Source organism: Ambystoma mexicanum, chromosome 12 (genome assembly GCF_040938575.1).
Source record: "Ambystoma mexicanum isolate Mex_15411 chromosome 12, UKY_AmexF1_1, whole genome shotgun sequence".
NCBI lineage: Eukaryota > Metazoa > Chordata > Amphibia > Caudata > Ambystomatidae > Ambystoma > Ambystoma mexicanum.
This window is the reverse complement of record NC_090936.1, coordinates 966406865-966431835: the sequence shown is the minus strand read 5'-3', so window position 1 is coordinate 966431835 and position 24971 is coordinate 966406865. Positions and strand designations below refer to the sequence as shown.

The 24971-nt window shown below is 47.7% G+C and overlaps 1 protein-coding gene across 1 annotated transcript in view; it reads right to left on the bottom strand.

The window, feature by feature from the left end:
• LOC138514145 (zinc finger protein 91-like) overlaps positions 1-24971 on the bottom strand; it is a 266103-nt gene that overhangs the window by 107817 nt on the left and 133315 nt on the right. The window contains exon 2 of the mRNA XM_069629446.1: positions 11669-11783. Coding sequence (XP_069485547.1) covers positions 11669-11747 — 79 coding nt within the window. The 5' untranslated portion in view covers positions 11748-11783. The remainder of the gene's footprint in view (positions 1-11668; positions 11784-24971) is intronic.

Here is a 24971-nt window from a genome sequence, read left to right as displayed (position 1 = left end):
GGTCATATACATCTTGGAAGTCTGAGGCTGTGTCCAGCAGGGGATCGACCAGCCTCGGTTTTTTGGCTCTGGGGTCGTCTTGAGGCCCTTCTCTAGTTCTTCTGAGAGTTAGAGGGGCTTGGGTACTCATAAACTTTTCCATCCTCTCCATACAGAGGTGGAGTCTCTCCATAGTTTCATGGGGTACCCCAGAGCGGTCTAGCGGGGGAAAACTCGAGTTGTCTACCTCGAAATGGCTCGACCTCTCCCAAAGCGTCGAGGAAAGTGTCCCGTCGCCCTCCTCAAAACCCTCAGGTGTGTCGGGAGACTCCCTGACTGAAGGGGGTAGTCCCTGCTTTCCTTCGGGTGTTTTCGGCGTATCCTTTGATCTATGCGTAACGCTCGACGAAATCTTCGGCGTACGCTTTTGGGCGTCGGCTACAACGATCCTGGCTAAGCTATCGGCGACATTCTTGTCGGCGGAAGCTTGAGTTTTCGACGCTATGGGTATCGAGCGCTGTACGGCGGTCTGCGCCTTCTGTTGATGCGCACCGGCCGATGGTTTGGTGGTGGCGCCCTTGTTTGCCGAAAGCCCAGTCGCAGGTCGCGGCTGCGGTTGCGAGAGGGGCTTCGAACCCGAACGGTCCGAGGAGGCCGCCGGTGGAACCTGCGTCTCCTTGGGCGCCGAAGCTCTCTTCGACTTAGACGAAGAAGAGCCATGGGTTGTGTGCTTATCTTTATGTGAATCTTTGTGTGCGTCAGTGTCGCCGGGGTGTTCATCCCCATAAGCAGGGCGTGAGCCGAGCCCGTCGGGGCCGGGGACAGACGACGAAGCGCGTAAGCGCTCCTTAGAGGGGGTTTCGACTTCCGTGGCGGAGGTCGTGTCATCGCGTTCCTCGTCACTGTCGGTGGTAGCAGCGGCGGGTGAACCTTCGGCCTTCGACATCGCGTAGGCCGCCCACCTTTTAACCCTACGGTCTTTTAGAGTTTTAGGCTTCAGAAGCCGACAAGCCGCGCACCCTTCCTCTTTGTGATCGAGGGGCAAGCAGCGGTTACACCGTGAGTGCTTGTCCTTCCAAGTGAATTTGCCTTTACAAAGTGGGCAAAACCTAAATGGTGTCCTCTCCATAGCAGAGGCAATAAATCGCGATAAACACCCCCAGGGAAAGGAAGGGGAAAGGGAAAGGCATTCTCAGAAAGACCCAGAGATGTCCCACGACCCCACTCTCCCTACTGTATGTGGCCAGCGAGGCCAGGCCACGTGTTCGGCAGCGCCGAAGATTTCCTCCGCTCGACCCTCCGTCGACGATTTTGCTCGGCGGAGAACAGCTACACTGCGTCGAGGGAGTGCTGTATTAATCTTCGTAGAAGAAACGACCAAAGGTCGAGGGTTGCAATGTCTCTCGAGGAGCTCCGCGTGAAGGCGACCAGAAGCTGGGCGGAAAAAAACAATCTGAGGGACCTCGACGCGTGAGGGATTGTGGGTACAACGCACGTCACTATAGGGATAGTGTTTCAGACACGCCTGGTCGACGTCCCCTTTTCGACTACGAAAAACAAAATGCAATACTCCGCTGTGACCACTGGATGTCGGACCTATGCACAGCATGTGATTCTAAGCAGATTAACAAACATCAGAAATATATATATATATATATATATATATATATATATATATATATAAATATATATATATATATAAATAATTTTACAGCCTTGGTCAGTGAAGGTGTCAGTAAATAGGGTGCGATGTGCCTTTTAATGGAGTTAAGCAAAGGGATAGCCTGGCTGGCAGGTGGCTTCTCCTTTAGAAGATCCTCCACAAAATCAAGAGTCCTGCACGCTTCCTGCGTGGCTATTTGAAAATGATCGGCTGCTTTTTTCGAATGGCATTAAATGCCATCTGGTCATCCATGGGAGATGCCTGACGCAGAGGCGGGAGGATCCATGCACATTGTGTCAAGATACGGGGTATGGGTAGGTGACAACCATGGTGTTATTCACCGGTGGCTCACCCCCACCCCCAAATCAGGGGCCTGGTCAGTGGGATCCTCAAAGGGATCATTCTCTTGTAATGAAGCGTCATGAGGAACCTCTTCCTGATCAGTCTGGTCAAAGACCTCCTCATGAAGTGGGCAGGAAGTTCTCTGGAATTTGGACACTGTGGGGTAAAGGTCTTCCTCAGTAGGCCTCTTGGGCGTGGTAAACTTTTCTGAGAAGTCCACAAACTACTTTGCAAGCCTATTCATACACTCTTCAAACTTTTCCCTGGTCCATAAAGAGGGACCAGAGGGGTCCAGAGGGGGAAAAGGGGTCCTACTGGGGATCTACCTACTTAGAACGCAGATATTTATCTAAAAGCGTCTTAGATAAAGGCTGGGGGCTCTCATAATAGTCTTCCTGCCTTTCTTGGTGTGTGGACGTGTCTTTCGACCTGTATTTGAACTTATTGGCCACTGAAACAATCTTGGCAAGACTCTCGCGGATGTTCAGCGTCTCTGGAAGGGGTTTCGGCTGTTCAAGCGGTTTTGCCGTAGATTTCGATGTTGTCGGAACCTTATGCGCCGTCACGCTCTTAAGAGGCGTCTCAACGTCCTTGTGACTTTTGGTGCTGGTACCCTTGTCTGTGGAGTGCCCGGACGCATGCCGTTTACGCACTTGCGGGGAAGGACTGCCGACCGCGCGGATGCCATCGAGGAGTTTGGCGTAGCCATTGGCGCTTTGGACTATCCCGACAAATCCGTTGAGGCGGTACTAGGTGTTGTGTGCTTGCCTCCGAGTAGCAGGTGCATCCCTGTCGCCGGGATGTAAACCCCCCATAGCAGAACTATCGTCCTGCATGCTGGGGACAGACGGTTCGGAGCGCGATCGCTCCGCTGAAAGGTCGATGGCATTTGTATCAGAGCCACAGCCGTCACTTAATTCCTCGTCACTCTTGTCGTCTGTGGCGGCGGGCGAGCTACCCTCGGCCTGCATCATGGCATAGGCCGCCCACCATTTAACTCAACGCACCTTGATCGTCTTAGGACGCAAGAGCTGACAAGACCGACAGGGCGCCTCGTGGTGATCTCGAGGGAGACACTTATTGCACCTCCTGTGCGTGTCCTTCAATGGGTACTTGCCTTTACACGAAGGGCAACATTTAAAAGTGTGTCCTGTCCATAGCTCAGGTTTATAGCGACGGCAAAATCAGAGGGGCAAAGAGGGGAGAAGTAAATACATTCTTGAAAGAAATGGAAAACCCCCCGGACTCCACTCTCTCTACTGTATAGGCCGTCGAAGTCTGTGGTTGTCTTCCTCTCTTCGGCAGTGGCAGAGAAGTAATCGTCAAAGAAGGGGACGAATATATATAAAATAGACCAGAGGTTATGGAAAGCATATAATTCTGCAATTTGTAAGAGCTCTGCATAAGGCGACCAGCTAGCTGGGCGGAAAAAAAACAATGACGCGCGAGGGTTTTTGGGTACACTACACGTCATGTTAGGGATAGTGTTACAGGCACGTACATGTTAACGTCCCCTTTCCATCCTCGAAAGTCAAGATGCAATACTCTGCAGTTACCACTAGATGTCAGACTATATGCACAGCATGCGATTCTAAGCAGATTCACAAGCATCAGAAATATGGTTGCTGTGTATAATGTCGCCGGGAAAAGGTAGTGCAATTTCCGGCGATTTTTTTGCATGGCGTTGTTTTTGAGGGGACTGTTACATGCAACCCTTACAGAGGACTGGAAAATGGCTGCCCCCTGGCACTGGCATTGTTCAACCTTTTCATATCATATCTAGGAGAAACACTGGGGAAGGCTAGATGTTTTCCGCCGTAAGTTGGAGGGAGGCCATTAAGCTGGATGTTTTACCCAGAGGTTTTGGCCCTCTTGGACCACACGTCAATTTAAAGCATCAAAATCAAAAGTCCTCATTTTAGAATCTGATCGTGGTAGGAGGAGAAAGCCCTTTATATGGCACCTAGAACGTGTATGTTTGGAGCAAGGGTGGTACTTTGATATTATGTTAACTCAAGCAGGGCAATTGCCCCAACAGATAAATCAGTAAGGCCGAAATAAAAAATCTGGTATGCCAAGGGCTAAAATTACATATAAAATGTGGCCGCTTTTCTGTACTCCCGTAATACAGTTATACAGTTGTATAAATTAGAAGGTGCTGGCAGTTTGGATGTATGCCACAGAGTCTGCTGTATTCTTGCCTGCTGCCCTCTCGCCGATATACTAGAGGTAATCTTCTGGAAGAAGGTCTTGGCCCTGCTCAAATAAATTCCAATACAACTCGTTCGATATGAACTTGGCTGGTTATCCCTGTACGGAATGGTATGTTGGAAATCCCTGGCACTTTATCAGAAGTTCATCCAGGGAAATCCGCTGCCCTTATTCAAAAAAAGAGAAACGGTCTTGGTAGAGTGGGAAAAGGCTTGCAAGCACCTGTTGGCGGGGTTAGATGTGACCGAGGATGATCTCGTAATTGATAAAGGCAAAATCAAAATTTGGGGAGCAGAATGTATTTGCACGCAGGATGACTAAAATAAATTCAGGTTCTACCATTTTAATCATGAAATTAAAATCATATGATACTGTGCCGATGTACTTAAGCAAATTCCTTAAGAGTTATGTTAGGAACCAGTTTCTTAGATTAAGAATGAATTTATATCTGACAAAGTATTGCGTGCAGGGTTGGGGGAATTAGATGTTTCATTTAGGTATTAGAAAAGATCAAATGAATGTGAAACACTAAAACATCAAGTAATGTTTTGCATGGGGATGATGCACCAGATAACTGCATATCTGGGGAAATCTTTTATGTACATTACAGTGGAGAAAAAGTTCATCTTGTTTTAGAAAACACGACGCTTTTAAACGTCCTATTTTTAAAATGTTTATGATTGGAATTTTGGACTATGAAGGACAATGTGCTAAAAGGTTTGTAATAAACAATGCTAAATAAATTATTTTCAAAAAACTACACAAACGCACTCCTGATGAAAGAACACAGAATCAGAAACAGCTAGATGCAGCACTCACAATGAATCATGGGTGAAAGGCAAGTAAAAGCCACAATGTTCTTTAAAAGGGTATGTTCCTAGATGTAAAATGGGATTCAAACGGCTTAACCAGTCTCTAGGGCCAAGGGGGCAGTCGCAGTCAATAGTACATTTTTGCAGTTTGCCTACATCACACCAGGCTTCGAGCTGTGGTGCGAGCGTTTGAGCGAAGTTCTGGTGCAGCAAGATGTGCGGGAAATGGACGTCGAGCTGGGTCAAATGCAGGGCCTCAGCTGGGTCAAATGCAAAGGCGATGTCCGAGCAATGGAGGATGGAGCGCTCACCCGAATCGGTCCGAGTCTAGCTGTGACAGTAGGGGTCTAGCAACGAGCAGTTAAAAGTGTATCTGCCACGATAACAGGAAACTCAATTATAGGGTTTGGGTAAAAAGGTGCATGTCTGAAATGTAGCCCTTGCGCTGCATACACTTGTCTCTCACTGTAACTGTCAAACAGGCCCCTCTGAGGAGCAAGGAATGAGTCACGGAAACAGAGGGGTTCATGGTTTTGGCCATAAACAAGTATTGAAAAAAGAAACGGGAGTTGGGAAATGCCTCTCTGTTCCTATACTAAGAGAGATTTCCCTACCTCAAACAAAAACCAAAAGGTCTGCTGGATGTCAGAAAGTCCATACAAAAAAAACGTTGTTTGTCCAAAGTACTATTCTGGCCCTCACAATTTAAAAATCAACTAAAGTGAAAAGGAAAATGTCCTTGGTCTGGAGTAGTGTACACATGTTCAAAAAGGAACGGAGTAACACAATGGATCCAGAAGGAAAGAGTTACTTGTTCCGATGGGTGGTTCCCCTTCCCCTGGATTAATCTTCAATCTGTTTTATACTTCCAAGAATGTTAGTTCCTCAAGTCTCTCTTGATCAACAGGACAACTGGTAAACAAAACAACTTGGCTGAGAGTCTGTATCTTGGTAAAATGCCTGGTGCACTTCCTTGCCAGGTTTTCACTCCTATTATCCTAAATATGTCTTAACACAGCCTATTGTTAGTCCTCATATATCCCTCTCAGGAACTATTTAGGTGATGAATTCCATGTACAATGTGCAGCTTGTCCTTGCCTGGGGGTGCATCCCTACCAGGGCTTTCTCATATAAATTACACTTGCAACGGGGGCGTGGCCTGCGTTCACGTAGTGGGGGGCGTGTCTACTTGGAGCTTATGCTGTGATCCTGACAGCGGTTAATAGAGCCGCTTGAATTTGCACAAAAAAACATCCTGGTGCAGGGGAAATCGACGCCCATTTGGCCATCCGCCTTCTGACTGCAATCGGTGCTAGCATGGTAGAGAAACTTGCGCTGGAAGCTGAGACCCCTGCAAATGGGGGCTACCACAAATCCACAGAGCTGTATGAGGAAACTACCAGTAGGGGTGAACTACGTCACCCATGCAGATCCCTCCCTTGTGACCAGACGCTCACATATCCAATTTGTACCTGCGGGGAGCCATCCACTGGGACTCAGAGAAACCTGTTTCCGGTATGTGACAGCCGCGAGGTGTGCGGGCTTGAGAGCACATCCCGCTCTTGGTGGAGTGGAGCCGGGGCAAGGAACAGCCCTGCCCGCATTCAATGCGTGTTGCTGCACTGCTGCCTGGTGCACTGCTTTGTGTTCCGGGGTTGGTGTGCTGCGGCGCCTGAGCTGGGCCCTCCTAATTGGCCCAGAGTGAGAGCTACCTGGACGCTGGCGCGATGCACCGCCAGGCAACAACACTGTAGACATGCCCGCTGTGTTTTTTTTTTTTAACTGCACCGGCAGCTCCGGCCCTAGCCCCCTACACCATTCACCCACAAGGGGCCCCGGTATTGGATTTTTGAGGGCCCAACCCAGCCATCTAGTGGGGGGGGTGCTCTGGTACAAACTGCTCCCGATAATTGCTGCTTCTTAACCCAAGCTGGCTACATCTGTTGGGGTGGCGGAGACCTGCTACATTATACAGCCTTTTCCCCCTTGTGGGGGGAATTCACCTGTAACGTTTGTGTCTCACACCTCTGATGTGCCCTCCATTCCTCTATTCTACCACAACTACTTAGTGACTCCTCTGCTGGCTCCTGTAGCTGAGGGAACGGGGGTAAGGGAATGGGTCAGACTGTCACAGCGGCTTGTGCCTCCTTACCACCCCAGTCTGGATTATCATTTGGTACCGTAGTGTAGAAGCACATTTGCCACGCAGCCTTGTGACTAACCACTTGCGATGTCACCTCCAAAACACAAGGAAAAAGCCATTATCAGGACTTGTTCGAAAATGCCGAAACAAAGGGGCACCTCAAGAGATGGACACAGAGCAGACAATGCCACAGGCTCCCATCCACAACCCACAGGAGAACCAGGTTCGAGCTGCAATTGCCGCTTTGCAAGCCACCCTGGAGAACAGGATAGATGAGGTAAAAGTTGATGTACAACTACTCCGGCAGGATGTAAGGCAGCTGTCTGAAAGGGTCACAACTGCCGAGTCCCTACTGAATGACACACCGATCAGCACTAAAGACCTGAAGGTGAGAGTTAGGGAGCTGGAAAGAAAACGCTACGCTGGAGATGCGTGCTGAAGAAGCCAAGGGAAGATCACGTAGGAAAAAAATATGTGTTCTCGGGGTACGGAGGGATTTAAAGGCCCGGGCCCGGACCCGACCTCCTACATTGAAAACCTACCTGGGCCAATCTCATGCAGTAGTAAATTGTTGCAGGGCTTTGGAGTCGAACAAGCCCACCGATCCCTCCAAAAGAGACCACCCCCTGATCCACCCTAGACCAAGGATTGCTAGGGTCCTCAACTTCCGAGACAGGGAAGTAATCTTACGGCACTCCAGAGAAGTGGGCGAGATACTACGCAGCAACTCTGCCATTTATCCCGACTACACCCCTGCAGTTCAGGGGGCCAGACATACGTTTGTGACCATCGAAGCGAGGCTGAGGCACCTAGGCTCAAATATACGCTCATATACTCTGGTAGGTAGAAGATCCTTTACAATGGCAAAATCGTACTTTGTGGATAGTCTTGCAGCTGCTAACATGTGGATGGAACATAACCATCTGGCTGACCCTTGTCAGCCCAGACACCTGATAATCTGACTGGCCTACTGGGCACCATTACATTCTTCTGCACCTTGCATCGGTTGTGCCCCCGTGGATGTGTAATACCTTTGCGTATGTGCGACACCTTTGCGTAGATGGTTGAATCTGCACTGAGTGTATACAATGCTCCCTTTTGTTCAATAAAGTAAGTTCATAACTCCTGGCCCACTTTGCCTGTTGCATTTGATTTGTGCCATTGGGACTCAGATAGGGTACCGCTACAAATGAACAAGTTACTTACCAACTGTAACATTCTTTCGATTGGATGTTCCTCCCATATATTCCTCATCTTAGATAGTCGTATCGTCAGCAATGCTGCTTCAGGAAAGAATAATCCACTCCAAAGGGTGATGTGCTCGATGTCGTGGCGTCGATGTCCCTTGATGGCTGCCGTAGAGTGTTGACTTCATCCGCAGTATAAACGGCTTGAGCCGCGCCCGTAGGCTTGAGTTCTGTTTTTTCAATATTCTCAACTGATGAGTTGAAAGGCGTCTCCTTAGACCGTAAGCTCTCAAGGAACATTGAGTGTAAAATACATAAACTGTACGGTGGGGTAGGCTGGGAGGGTCGATGAGGAATACGTGGGAGGAACATCCAATCGAAAGAACATTACAGTTGGTAAGTAACTTGTTCTTCGAAGGGATTGTGTCCTCCCATGTATTCCTCATTTTAGATAGTACTCCCTCCTCCCAATTTTCACTGCTTTGGGAGTCTAATAAATTATACTCATGGACCGTATGTAGAACGGCCTTAGCAAAAAGACCCCCTTGGAATGAGGTGGAATCTAAACAATAGTGTTGCACAAAAGTGTGCTTCGATGACCAGGTGGCCACGGCACAAATATCTTGCAACAGGACACCCCTCTGAAGAGCCGTCGAAGTCGCCATGCCCGTAGTAGAATGAGCCCTTAGCCCATCTGGAGGTTCTTTACCTGCCAGTCTGTAACACTCTCCAATTGCTAGAATTATCCATCTGGATAAGGCCTGTTTCGTTACTGCCAGGTCCAATTTGTGACCGGTGTATCCAATGAAAAGTTGGTCACTTTGCCAAAATGTTGCCAGTCTAGAAAAGGAGGGCCCTTTTTGGGTCCAGCCTGTGTAGACTTTCTTCTTCCTTACTTGCATGATGGGGAGGATAAAAAGATGGCCATGTGATCTTCTGAGACAAGTGAAAGTCAGACTATTTTTGGTAGAAAATAAGGTTTGACTAAGTATAACTTAAGTCTTTATGAAAGATGGTGTGAGGAGGCTTACAAGAGAGCCTGTAACTCACTCACCCTGCAGGCTGATGTAATAGCCACTAGTTGGATTGTCTTCAAAGTGAGAAGCCTTAGCGGACAAGAATGCAAAGGCTCGAAAGGAATGCATGTAAGGAATGTTAGTACTAAATTTAGATCCCAAACAGGGACTTGAAAAGGGACTGGAGGGTACACATTAGTGAGACCCTTTAAGAATTGCACAATCAATGAGGTACCTAACCGCTCCAAGATGGCCGCCAGCCCCATGATGTTTGTCTCCAGTGCCTAACCCGACAAGGCGCTGTGCCCTGGTAGGCTGCCCTACCTATTTGCAATCCGATTGGGCGCCGGCAGGCGAAGCCAGCCCACCGTTCCCAAGGCCCACAGAAACAAGGCTAGTGCCTGTTTCATGCCTGTTTTAGGCCTGTGTCTGCCATCTGCCAGACCCCCTGGCCAAATCTCGCTAACCCCTTACAAGGTAACTTTTGCAAACCTACACATCCTGCTTCCAAACTTTGTTTTCGTCTGCAATTACTGTGTTTCTCTTTGGATACATTAATCCACAACATTGGACAAGTTTTGCTTATACACAGTTAGTCGATCCACCAACTACCATTGTCTGCTTAACACGATTTCTTTACCAACTGCCACACCTGCATGCATAGCCTAACTACTCTGTAGCCATCTACCGAAGCATCCGTTCTACTTGTTACTAGATTTAGCATACTGTACTACTTCTACACGCTTTGGAATATCTAATGGTAAAAAAGCCTCTTTCCCGGAGGGCCCCATCGCTAGTCATGTACCCTTAACTCTGCCCATCTGTTCCCATGTTACCTGTTACTTACCTGCCTCCCATGCCTGTACAAATACCTTAGCTGTATGCATCCAGATTATCTGCTTACCTAAGTAAACCATATATAGACAGGAACTATCTCGCGACTGTATCTAGACTGCATGAAAATTGCCTGTTTATTGACTGCAGCAGCAAACTAGATTCAGATGGTCTAAAAGCCTGTTACATCTGGGATACCGAACTGAATCGCACATAGATTGGCCGAATATCCAAGTATCTTGTAGTCCGAATGGTATCTAGTGAGCCTGGGATACCTATGACATGCTATACTCAGGATTACATTTGCAAACCACATCTAGATTGACTGCTTTTTGTAGTAAATTGTACCTCTGACTCCCCACTATCTCAATTTGCCTAACGCCATATGTCCACTCAAGACAGTTACAATATGTTAAACTCACCTTTGTGTAAAATGTGCGCACCCTAGCCTAGCTACTAGTAACCTGCTTACGGCGCGCCTCTCAGCCCATATCACTAGACAATGTTCGCAGCCAAAGTTAAACCTGCCAATGTCGACTGAATTTGATTGTGTGCACCTAGCCACTGTTAAAGCTGTGCTCTGTGTACCAAGCTGCTCTCTATGTACCAAGTTGCTCTCTGTGGACACCCTAGCCTACGTCTATTTCGCTTTTCCAATGCACTTGCAATCCTACAGCACCTGGTCATTACTTGCCTCACCTATTAATTGCTAGCTATTTGATACTTGACTACAATACTCTATACATAACTGATTTCTATGTACAACCTAGCCACCTATGCAGTACCTAGTACCCCTGCCCTCTTGCTGATTGCCACACACCCAACCACCAACTAGGTCAGCCTCTTCATTTGACTTCCGTACCCTACCCATTGCGAACAATATGTTCCTAGCAGGCACCTACTCAACATTGCCGAGAGTTATTCACCTTATTAATCTATCATGCTCCCCTAGCTTTACCCTTAGCCTGGCCTACATAGGCACCATTCCACCACCCCCCCCACTGAGCCCCACGCCACAACCATGCTTCTCTACTCCTCCCTACCATGTACCATGACTAGCCTCCCTGTGAGAAATAGCAGATTACGGGCAAGACTACCCAAACTATATGAGCCTCGAGCCAGAGACTCTATCCAATCCAAATCGACTAACCGCTCCCCTATCATTAGCACCTGTGCTAACCTTACCTTGGAAAAATTGAACTCTAGCCCATCCAATACTATAACCAAATATAAAATTAACAACACAGCCACCACCATTAGATTATCAGGGATTCATGCAGAAAGACATGTGGGAACCCACAAAGGGATGTGGGAGTGGGCCGAGTGTACTGGTACAGTAGAGGTGCAGCTGATGAGTGTGAAGGGGGAAATCTGGTATGTTTGGATACACACCACAGGTTGTCTTGCAAAAGAGATGCTAGAAATCAAATCATCAAATTAAAGCTATATAAAAGAAAAATCACAACAAGGAGATTTCTAACCTTGGAACTTCTGTTGTTCATCTACTGCAAATGAGTTCTCCTTGTGAAGCACCTCGTGCTTCTCCACTTTCTCATCCATGTCAGAGTAGCAGGTCTTAGCCTTCCCGGTGGAGATCTGGAACAAAGCGAGACATTCTTCAATCGTAATCACCTTGAGGATATATCATGTGCATACCCGGTGCCTACTCCCACTTCAAGCCAGATCTATTTCACATACTCTCAACAAGCTGTAGCTAAAAAAATGGGTGTCACTTTTCTTTTAATTTGGGTTTTGTATTGTGCTTCTGGTGGGGAAAAGTGGGTTGTGAAACAGAAAAGGCAAAGGCAGATTTCACACATTGAGTATTTGTCACATTCCAGCTTCCTCTGAATAGCTATTAGATAGTGGATATAATAAAAATAGTTGCAAAACATTAAATTGCCCATATGCAACGACAATGAGCATCCTGAAAAGTCGAGATTATTCTGGGAAGGATTGTTAGAAGATTGGAGGTTATCACATAAAATATCTGCAATGAAACCTTTAGAGATTAAGGTTGAAGTTTTTGCAACTATGCCCCCCAACCCCCTCGCCTCAGCATTGCTAAGCAATGTGAATCTTCACAGCCTTTGTCAGGCATAGCCTGCCTGCATTAGATTATCATTTTCTCATGGCAACAGAAAGGTAGACTCTTTGAGTAATGTGCAAAAAAATTAAGGTTATCCATTGGGCAGCCCTTAAGGTGTCCAAGAGTCTACGGAGCATGGTCAAATCGTTTCAGAAGTAGACATTTTTTTGCTACATGCTTTTGGTGCCAATTGCAAGTTCAGGTAGGTAGTCCTTTGGCTTTCTCATAGTTACAGGAGCGGTATATTAGATGGACATGGTGTCAATCAGCTGTTCCATGTTGCAGAAAAATCTTGGATGGGGTCACTGCATCACTGCTCCGATGACTCCCTTTCATTGTGCTCAATTCCCATCACCATTATTCTTCTCCCACCCAAAGTGCATGATCATTGTGCTAGTTAGCCTCCTCACCCTCCCCAAGAAATTAGCCTCATGTATGAATTAGTTAGATGGGGTGGGGGGGAGAAGCCGATATACATTTGTGGGCCACCTGCACACAAGTGATAGTGTTTTTACAACAATGGAGCCTGCAGACAATTTAGCTATGAACCGAGTTTACGATTTCATATGGAGAAAAGTTTCAAATGATATCTGCTTTGCGTCATTGCCTTCTGATACTTGTACCACTGTGCTTTCGCGACTGGATATGCCCTGCTGATAACAATCTACACTTCAATGCTTGGACCACTTATTTTCTCCCAATTGCACCTTTTATTTGCAGCACTGCATTTTTACCCAGTTGCTCCTGGCAATACCAGTGAAAGCTTAATGAGCAGGCAAACTTGGCACATGCCCTGGCCCCCTTCCATGAAAGGGACCACCCTCCATCCCAAATGGTTGCATGAGGCAAAGATACAGGATACTATCCAGTGGGGCACGAGTGGGAGGCCCCACTGGATAGTCCCGTGTTTTCTTTTTGTTTTATGTTTTAATGAGGGTGGTGGAAATCGGGTTCTCCCAATGTGTGGTCAAAAATGGGGGGTGCAAGAGCTGACCAGTAACCATCATGGCTTCCATGGCCCATTCCGACAATACCACAGCAGTCTTTTGGGCCAAGCTTCCCCTTAAAAAAAAAAAAAAGAAAATTGAACGAATAGGGTGAAAGAGAGCATTTTGCAGCAAATATTTAAAAACAATTGATATTATGATATGATATGGCATTTATAACGCACCTATACACAAATGTTTCAAGGCGCGACAAAGCGGGTTGGGGCAACAGAGGGAAGACAGACAACGATCTTACTAGGCCAATTGTGTAACAATGTAAAAATATACACTCTGTTCTGCAGGATGTGAGAAGCCTGAAGATGTTCTCTCACCTACTCCCCCAGGATCTTCCATTCAGGTGCCCAGGTAATGGCCATCATTTTTGGATCCCGACCTTGGCGGGGGACAAGCGAGAGAGGATCACCTGAGTGGAGGGTCTCTAGGGATTGGGAGGAGACCACAAGAGGGACAAGATTTGATATCCCCCCATCCCAGCTATCCAGCACCGCACTCTCCCTCAGCTTTTATAGGATAGTGCCAATCATGTCCCGTTCACCCCTCCACATTTCCAACACATAATGAGACGAGGAATAGGCGTCCGAGAGTAAGAAAGATTACATATGGGTAAAGTCCCTATAGTACTGTGAGGAGGAAGATAACTGGAGAAGCCTACACCACACTACCAACATGTCCCTTTAATGAGGTCAGGCACTTGACAACTTTGCACACCTGACTTTTATTGAACACTGACCAAAGTACAAAAGATGGAGTTGCCAGAGAAAATGAGCGAGCTGGGGTGTGGCTCGAAGCGCCGGCTATGCGGACGCTTCTCAGATAGCCTCCGTGAGAAGCCTGGCAGGGAGGTCACGAAACACTGGTACCAGCGTCCAGAATACTTATGAAAGCTGGGACCCCATGGAGAGACCAGAGGGGAGACTTGCGGTGAAGTGGGGAGAAATGTAATCCCCCAGGAGCTGAGCAGCTGGGAGACCAGCTCCGTCGTACCCACGGCAGAGCGCATCCAAGATGGCCGCTGCCAGCCGAGCGATGTTCGGAGCTCAGCCTCCATTGCCTTCCAGCATCAGGGGAGTAACAAAAGGTACGGAGTGGGAGACCCGACCAGGTGGAGAGATATATCCCTCAGTGAAGAGGAGCGCAACCCAGAGAGTCTTCCTGTCCCTCACAGCCAGACCAGCAATCCAGCGCTGACTGCATTCAGGAGGTGAGGGACAGAGACACAGGCAAAAGCCACCAGCCGGGAATTCGATTTGACGGGCAAGCAACCACCAGTGCTGGGGCAGAGAGACGCACAGGGACTGTGCTGCAGATCCCCCCCCCCCCCCGAGGCACCATCAACACTCAAACAGCAAGTGGCGGTCATAGCTTGACCAGCGAGGGACACGCAATCGCAGGGATGAGGCGCACAGCCTATAAAGACTCAAAGACCCCTACTAGCTCATTGTGGCAACTACGATAACGCCGGCAGGAGGTGAGGGACAGAAGTTCAGGCCACTATCTGGGGGCAGATCCTACTGAGAAGCAGCCATCAACACGGGGCCTCCCCACCCACACCTGCACCTGCACCTGCACGAGTTCCTGAAGCAATCTACAACCGCAATTGGCCAATTAGAACACTGCAGGGGGTTCGTAACAGGTCCGAAATCAATACGTAACATGTCGAAACAAAAGCCCCAAAAGAATGCAGATATCTCTACTATGCTGCAACCCCACGATAAATCTAAGAAAATGAAGGCTGCAAACCCCACGCCCCCTCATCCAATCGCCAGATCATACCCCTGGACAGTTAGCCACAAAGGAAGACCTACGGTCATTTATGTCCGAGATCAAAGCGGTGTGCCGAAGTTCCATGGCAGGACTTCCATCAAAAGTGGACTATTTGGATCAACAGGTTCTGGAAGCGGAACAAAGGCTTGGTGAGGTGGATGATCAGGCAACAGACCAATCCACGCTAGTAGCTGAACTCCAGCACAGGACCCTGGCATTGGAGGGGAAAAGTGAATAAATGGCGAGCAAACAGGAAGACTTGGAGAACAGGGCCCACAGAAAAAACCTGCGTATTAAAGGGGTACCAGCCGCAATTAAAGACTAGATTCTCCCGGACTAAATTGGGGAGCTGTTCCAAACCCTCCTGCCACACATGGAGAAGCCGATGCTGATCCTGGACCATACCCATAGACTGCGCACTCAAGGAGGCCGGCACTCAGACAGACCCCCGGATGTTAATCACACAGGTCAATTTCTTCACAACCAAGCAAGAGATCCTAACGGCTACCCGGACACAAGGAGACCTGACGTATCAGGGAGCACCCCTACACATTTTCCAGGATCTCACAACGGCCACCATACAAAAACGAAGGGAGCGGGAAGCCCCGACATCTTTACTGCAAGACCAGAAAATCTGCTGTCGTTGGCTCTTTCCTACCACTCTCCAATTCACTTTTGGTGACACGACTCGCACTATCAGCACTTGGAAGAAGCGGAAGATATCCTGAAGGCGATTGCCCATGGGATGGAAGATAGCTCTTCTGTGCAATCTAACCGCCACAAGAAGCCCCCAAACCAAAGCACAACACCTGGGCTAAGGTGGCCAAGGGATGCAAGTCATGAATATCCCCCTCAGCAAACGTGAAACCCCCCCCCACCTTCTGCTGCCCAAATTGAGACTCTTACTCACGAGTCCGACTTGCCAAACTGCCTCAGATTCTTCCAGGCATTGGAAACTGAATTCTGACTTCTGCCGGCATTCACATGGCCGATCAACAGCCAGACAGGGTGCGTTATGATGCACACAGGCCAATGGGTCAGACAACCAGATTCTAGCTCTAAGTTTTGGTTGTTAGGTTTGAAGTGTTGAGACCACTCCTGTTTTGTTTATGGTTCACCAAGTTACAAACCCGGTTGCAGTCTGGGATCGAAATGCTAACGGTTCTAGATGACGGAAGAACTTAACACAAACCTCTCCCTCCAAACAGAGGATCTGGACTCAAACTTTGTGTTTCTCAATGTACGAGGCCTAAACTCTCCCTCAAAGCGTAAAGCCTCTCTAAAGCGCCTGCAAGACAGCTCAGTGGTCGTCCTGCAGGAGACACGCCTACTCCCATCAGACTTCAAATGTCTTTGCAACAGAAATTTCCCACTGCAATACACGCTTCTAGCAGCTCTAAAAAAGGTGGCACAGCAATTCTCCTGGCAAAGGGAATCGCATTCAGAGAACTGGAGACGCTGCAGTGTCATTAGGGACGCTTTACAGGAATAAAAAGGTATGCTTTTTGCCAATTGTATTCCCTGATGTCGATCTACGCACCTAGCGAGGGTCAAGAAAACTTCTGCTCGGAACTAGAGGCTAAGCTGCTCCCATTTATAGAGGGCCAGGTGATCCTTGGGGGAGACTTCAATAGATTTAGATAAATCTCACCCACCAGCAGTGAAAGACTATAAAATTGCGACAGGGCTGGTCCACTTTCTTAAAACCTTAGGGATGGTTGACGCCTGGTGAATACTTCACCAAGGAGTAAAGGACTTTTCCTTTGTCTCAACTACATCGATTTTTCTCCCGAATAGATTTACTCCCAACACCCCCCCCCCCCCCCCCCCAATTCCTCTCTTATGTAGACAAAACGACAATTGGGCTGAAAATATTGTCAGACCAGGTCTCAGTCCTATTGACTGCGAAATTCCATTACCCAGTACCCACACGTAAAACCCTGGTGGAGCATACATGATCCACTCCTGAACGATTTGGCACTAAGAGATACTATTGCCAAAGCTATCCAGCTCTACTTCAAAAATAATCCCCCGGAACTCACCTCACCAGCAAACACATGGGACACCATGCAAGCTGTAATCAGAGGGGAGCTTATATCACAGGCGGCAGCATACCGCAAAGATTGGGGGCACAAACTAAACTAGAACGGGATGTCTCAGAGGCTGAGGGGAGATACAAAAAGGGATGGACCCCTAAAGTCCATCGAGCATTACAAATCGCCCAAAATAAGTTGGGAGCCCATTACGCGGAATAGGCAGCCCACATCCCACCCAAGTCCAAACAAAGCTACTACGTCAAAAACAAAACAAATACATTCCTGATTGCTAAACTGTCCAAATTAAAGCGAAGGAACATAATCACTAGGCTACGAGACACACAGGGTAAAATCCAATACTCGGAAGAGGCTAAACTACAGCTGGCAGCCACTCACCTAGCGTAAACGATGTCATCACCTCCCCGCAATATAATGGAACAGACACATATCGAAGAAGCGGCCTTACCACACCTCACAGAGATGGATAGAGAGGCCCCAATCACCCCTAAAGAGGTAGACTTGGTTATTAAATCCCTAAAAAAAAAAATGTTTTAAAGAAATAGGGCCCCCAGTCCTGATGGATACACAACTAGATTGTATATGCTTTTATGCCTACAACTCCTGGCGCCCCTCATGGCTCTCGTTAACTCATTCTAGCAATCAAACTCCATAGCGCGAGCTCCTGGTTCATGACTAAACTCGACCTGCACATTATATGTGGGCAGCGCTGCTCCGCTGCACCACTGTAAAGTGAGATTTATCTTTGCCTTATAATGACCCCTGCCGGACCTAGCTCTGCCTGCTCACCGACTGCCTAAACTACATGGCTATTCCATCATGGCCACCCGCACCATTCGTTTGGAAGTGTCTGGGCCTCGTGTCCTGCTGCTGCCTGTGATTGGCTGGGGCTCTGCCTACAGTGGCCTATGGGAGAGTCGGCAGGCTTGGCTGGCCCTCCCACCAAAGGCCCACTCCTAAGGCCCCTGTCAGCTACAGGTACGCTAAGGTTTGCTCTGTGTTGTGCCCCCCCCCCCGGTCGCCTGTATACTCTGTTGTGCTGCCACACCCCCATGGTCACCTCTCTGCTACATCACTTGCTGCTGCCACCCCTCAAGAGGGGGCTGGCCATCATGTCTATGCCACCGGATTTGACAATGCATTGCATGCTGCCACTGCCCTCAACATGGGGTCAGGCTGCCCGTTTGTGCCACCTATTCTGTCTCTTGCACTACCTGCTGCTGCCACCCTCCAAGATGGGGCTGGCCTTCAGGTTTACGCCACCATATTTACTTTATGCACTGTATGCTGCTGCAGCCCTCAACATGGGGTTAGGCTGCTTGTCTGTGCTGTGCCACCTACACTGACTCTTGGCATTACTTGCCGCCGCCACCCTTCAAGATAGGGCCGGCCATCATGCCTTTGCCACCGGATTTGACTTTATGCATTGTATCTGCTGCTGCCTTCAACATGGGGTTAGGCTGCTTGTCTGTGCCACCTATTCTGTCTCTTACATTACTTGCTGCTGCCACGCTTCAAGATGGGGCTGGCCATCATGTTTATGCCACCAGATGCCCTTCTAGAAGAAGTTAGGCAACATGTATCCACGCCTGTTCTTCACAAGCTAACTAAAGTAAGCCTTCTTAAAAGTGCCACGATGCCAGAGGGCAGTTGTGCGCTTTACAAATGCAAATAAAAAATAAAATGAATAACTCCATTGATGCAGGACTCCCCGACCATCCTCTTATTATAACCAGGCAAAGACCCCAAAGACTGCACCTCCTGGAGACCCATCTCCTTACTCAATATAGATGCCAACATATATTCTAAGGTCCTCGCCAACCGCTTCTGGGCAGTTCTACCCAAAATAATCAACCCACACCAAACCGGCTTTATGGGGGGCAGATCAACGGGGGACAACATTCATCCGGCCCTAAACCCGGTAGATATAGCGGTCTTGGACCAAGGAAAATTGGCACCGCTAGCTTTGGACGCAACCAAAACATTTGACAAAGTCGACTGGGCATTCATGCATCAAACCCTCGAGACCTTTCATTTTGGCCCAATTTTCTGCAAAATGGTCATGGCCAATTAATGCTCAACTAAAACCACCATTCCGGGTCAACCAAGGAATATCAGCACCCATCCCATTGACTTGCGGGACAAGACAGGGGAGCACTCTATCCCCCCTACCGTTTGCGCTCCTAATGGAACCCCTGGGCCAGTTGATCCAAAATAACCCCTCCATCAAGGGACTTCAGATAGGCCCCATACAACATAAACCTTCCCTCTACGCAGACAACGTGCTGCTCACATTATCGGAGATCCAGCCCTCTTTGGAACACGCTTTCCGGGAACTACACAGATTACAGGAAATCAGCCGCCTTGGGGATGGGCCTAAACAAAGAAGAGATAGATACGCTTAGACCGCTCTGCCCTATTCAATGGAATAGGAAATCTATTACCTCGGGTACGTATATCTCGGCTATATCAAGGGAATTATATCAAACTAACTGTTCTCCTCTATTCAAGGAACTGGAAAAAGACCTGGCGAGGTGGGCCTCCCAAGGGATATCACTACTGGGGCAAATCTCTGCCTGCAAAATGAACAGGCTCCCACGTTTCCTATACTTCTGCTCTACTTTGCCTGTCCCGATCCCCCTGGCCCCTCTTCTTCACCTGCAACAGAAAATGCTTCAAATCATATGGAAAGGTAAATGATCCAGGATTCCTAAAAAGGTCATGATGGCCAACACCCACTTGGGAGGGCTGGGGGTACCGAACCTCTCCAAATCTTACATGGCCGCACAGTTGGCGCGATTCCCCCGGCATGGCTCTCCTCACCAAACCCACCAAAGTGGTTAGACATTGAACAATCTGGTGTAACACTACGCCACAGATTTCTCCCATACGTTTGTCTCTCCCGCCCCTCTCCTCAGCACGAAAGCTCTGTCCAGGTATCCTCTCCTCCACACAATGGACACTAAAAATCTGGTCCGGGCACTGAAAACTAAAGGCATCCCAATTACACCCATCTTCCACAACCCCACCTTCACCCCTAGTACCCACCCCACAAACTTCAAAAACTGGCTAAGGGGCGGACTCCAAACCCTTTTGTTCGATAATGGGCAACCGCATACTTTTGAGAGCTGCGAAGCAACCTTTAAACTGGCCAAGACAGACAGATTTTCCTATATCCAACTTCGCCACTGGTACACCCACCCTCTAGTGAGACAAAGAGCAACACGAGACCTTAGCCCCATTGAATTTACCCTGCAGAGAGATCTAACCAAAGGAAACACTTCCAAATTGTAAAGATTGCTGTAAGATGACATGTTATCCCATCGCCCTGCATACATGAGTCATTGGGAAGCAGACTTGGGGCATCCAATCAAGGATAACACATGGGTGGACATTTGGACAAGAAGCCAATCATTATTGATATGTGTCACAAACATAGAATGCGCTTTCAAACTACTTCTCCGGTTGTACTATCCCCCAGGGCGCCTCCACCGCATTCAGAACTCATTAGACCCGAGTTGCTTGCGAAAATGTGGAACAAGGGGCACCTTTCTGCATATGTGGTGGGCATGCCCCCTTGCCCAGGCCTTCTGGGAAAAAGTCCTCTCTGCAATTGAAGCATCACGTCTGTTAAACTTCCGAAAGATCCAGAGGTGGTCCTCCTGGGTGTCTCAATTCAGGGGGTCTACCCGAAAACAGGGGCAACTGCCAAACTCATCACAAATTACTTTTGGCAAACCGGATCACAATTGCTCATATCTGGAAAACCCTAGAAGGCCGCCTGCTCGCACTATGATGCAATAAAATATAGGATATCCTAGTGGCGGAAAAGGTCACAGCAGTGAAAGAGGGGTTTCTTTAGAAACCACCTGAAGTTGTCGTCCAGGTCTCCACTTGGCCAACAAGAACTTAGGGCCAACAGATCATGGGCGGAGAATCCCTGGGGGTTGTGGGGGGGATAAGGGATGTATTCTGCATGCATGACAACCCTGCTCTGGTACAATGAAGTTGTCTGCCTTTAAAAGTTGTGTACATCTAATCCCATGGTTGCAACCAAATAAAATAAATGGTTTAAAATTTGTTTAAAAAAAGAAAAAAGAAAAAAAAAAAATGAATGAGCGAGTTGTGGATACCGAGCGAGCCGTGGAAGCTGGAGGCCAGGAAGCTGCAGCAAGAGGACCCTGAGGTGTCCTGAGGAGAATGGGACACTGAGGCGCTGACCCAGTGGTTTGTGTGGGTTGCAGCATGGTTAGGGAGCCGTGTCTCCAGGGAGCCAGATTGGGACGTGCCGATTCCTATGGGCCATGGCCAGGCAGATGCTTGTTCCCCTGGGAGAGATCCAGGTACCAGAGGTGTCCGAGGGGCAGGTGGTGAAACCCTGACCTCGGCACTGAAGCCAGCGAGCCTTCTCGACAGCATTGCATTAACCAGTGAGTTTCTGAATGATAACAAACCTGGTGCGAGTGTGAGGCAGGAGATTGAAGGAAAGGAAAAATTTGCGGGTGACACAAACAAAAGGAAAGCAGAGAAAGAAAGCATTCAAAAAGGCACAGACGAAAAGGATAGAAGTAAAAGGGTGCAAGTGGGACAGAAGAAAAGGCCAGAAGTAAAAGCGTGCAAGCGGCACACACAAGCCGTATGGAATAAAAGGAAAAGTAATTCAAAGCTTGCGAGTGGCAAGACGAGCAAGAGGAGCAGAGTGTGAGTGACACAGAAAGTAACAGGAGACAGACAGAATGCAAGCGTTACGAGGAAAAGAAACCTCGTGAAATAAAGAGGGTGCCAGAAACCCGGAACGAAAGCAAAGTTCTGTGTGTTACAGACACAGCAGCAGAGTGGTCACGCATAGGGGAAAAGCTATGTGTTCTCGAAAGGCTCTCATATAGATCCGGTATTGAAAGAGGATTCAAACAGCCCCACTTGAGAAAAGGTGAAAAAAAGGGGGAGCTACACTGAAATGTGAAGTGGGAGTGATGGGAGACTGTTTGAACCCAAGAGAAAGAATTGTGTTTTGAAAAGTGAATCGTGAAAAGTTTAACTTTCCGTCTTGTGAACTTTTGTGAAACGTGAAAAACAGAGGGGCCTAAGCTTTGGAAAGGGGACCCTGAGAGACCTAGAGGAATTGTGAACTCCAAGAAGCTTGGGGAAGGGATTTCAAGCGTACCCAAGAACCTTTGTGAACCAAGTTGTTATGAAGCTACAAGAACCTTGCCTAGAAGATCAAAGTTGCAGTATTTTTTAACTGGCAAGGATAAACCGGACAGGAAGGACACCCGAATCCTGTCTCGTTTTATACCGATTTTTGGAACACTATTTTCTCCTTTTAGAGAAACCCTGCACAACATGTTTTACAGAGTGAAGGTAAGCATAGGTTTGACACAGACAGACTTGGTTTTGAGACTTATGGACCTGGACTATCCTTTGAAACATCAGTTGAGGGGGGAAAAACACAAAATAGATAAGCAAAGTTAGGCATTACACCAACCCTAAGCATTTTAATAAAGGTTTTCAAACTTATCTCTTGTGTCTGTGTCTCTCTGGATACTATTCTGTCTCACAAGGGGAACACGTGAAACGAAACAATACCAGGACAAAGAAAGTACACGGGAACATTTAGCATCACATGCTGTCCCCAAAGAAAAAAAATGCAGCCTCGCCCAAATCAGCTCAGGAGATCTGTACCCCTTTTATTATTTCTGTGTCCAAAGAAACCAATGGGGTTGTTCTTAACCATACATGCTAGCATTGCCACAAAGCACATGTTCATGATGCTAGTGTCCAAAGAAAGACATGAGGCCTGTTTCAACCATATATGCCTATGCTGCTCAGCTTTCATGCAGCATCTAAATACATGTCTGCGCTGCCCACAGTTTTGCATTATGTCACTTTCGGGGCCTACAAACTGCATCTTTTCCCCAGACATGGATACCTTTTTTTAAACTTACCTTTCACATTGTTATGAGCCTAAAAGCTAAGATTAGTTAATTATTTCACAACTGACATGGCAACACTTGATATCTCCTTAAACTTTACTATACATCTCAAGTTCAAGACCGGCATCCCAGAAGTTCTATGTGATAAATCAATCTACTTGTAGTCACAGTTTGACAAACGTAGGCATCATGTTCACATTTGCATGCACATGAAACAATCAGAGGTGCCATTTAAGGAGAGCCGAGATTGTTTAGAGGAATGGGCTACCCCTGCATTAATTTGACATATCTACTGCCAGGGGTGCAAGTGCAACTAGACTAAATTCAGGTCGGCAGGGAACTAATGCTTTATTTTGTGGGGGAACGGCTACATTTAGAGACTATGTGGGAAGGGCAAACATACTTGTATGGGATCCCATACACGTTCTCACCAAGAAATGTTTGAGAACATTTGCTGCAAATAGTATCACATTGGGCTTGTGAAAATGTCATTTTATGTGAAACTTGCTAGCATGGCAATGCTGTGGTTGTGATGTGGTGCACGGTTGGCTGTATACATTTCTAGTTCATGGTGAATGGTATCATAATCCCAAATAGAACTGAGTGGCACTACAGTTGGAGTTTCTTTGAGTCAGTGGGGGAGACAGAAGGGAGGTCCTCGGCAACTGATCAGAAACCGTGGGACCGAACTTTGTGACATGACCTGGGGACACTTGACATAGCATATCATAGCCTAACATCACGTAATATAAAGCACAAATGCTGGAGAAACGTTTTGCATGGTTACAAACAAATAGGTTCAACCAAACGTGATCTTTACAAAGTTTCAGATGGCGTCCCCAGTTATTGGGTGGACTGCAGAGCTCGCAAAATCTCCAAACCCACTCACATAGGGAAGGAGATTTTATGTAGGGCGAGTACAAGGATGTAGAAACGTTTAATTTGCGATTTACTGCAAAGCAACATACTTCGCAGTAAATAAACTTTAACCGTGTGTCGTTTAACACTGGGTGGCAGCGTTGCGGCACAGATTACATTTCTTAATGGTGAAACATGATATTAGAAACACTTGTTTTTTCGTAACAATTTTGGAGGGGTGATATTTTTTTGGGGCGAGTAGGTTGAGGAAGTAACTGGCCTTGCAGGACTAGTGACATTTTTTATAATTTTATAGCATAATGGGGTGTATCAGAGTTTCACTCATTCTCTTGAGGGGGAGCACTCTGGAAGCCTCAAGCAACTACAGCGCTTGGCAGCAACAGGGGAGAACATTAATGTTGGTTCTGCCACAGACAATCCTCTATACCAGAGCGGCTGGTGAGACTAAATATCTGCCTGTCAAATCAAGTGATATGGGACCAAGGGAGAACCAGTGCAACAATAATGCAATACTAGGCGACGGCCTGCCACAAAGCAATGACTTTGATTGCATGTCTGGCGGCTCACTTGGAGGATAGAGCAGCGTCAAAGAAGGAACTTCATGTCCCACCCACCATCATGCCTGATGACGCAGTCAATCAAGAGCACCAGGTTCCCGGAAGCCAACAGAGTTAAAATGGGACAATAGTCGAACCTATAGTGCTTCTTAATGACCTTGTTCAGTCGCTGCCTAGTAAGCGAGTAGTGTTTACATTCTGGATTTCCATTCATATCTGACCAGAGCCTGTTCTCCGGATTTTCCTTTAGGGCTGCCCATTGCTATTGAAGTCCCAGGCTGGTTTTTCGATCCGGACTGCGAGCTTGGATTCAAAGTGGATTACCCCTACAACCGGATATACTTATATGGTGTGCATGACCTGGCCTGGCCTGCATAGGATTGGTTTTGGAATAGCCATTATATGATTAAGTGAACTTGGATTTTCCAGTGCTTCAGGTGTGCGTCGTATAATCCATCATGGATTTAAACCAGATTGTGATAGATTGGATGCTCTCAGATT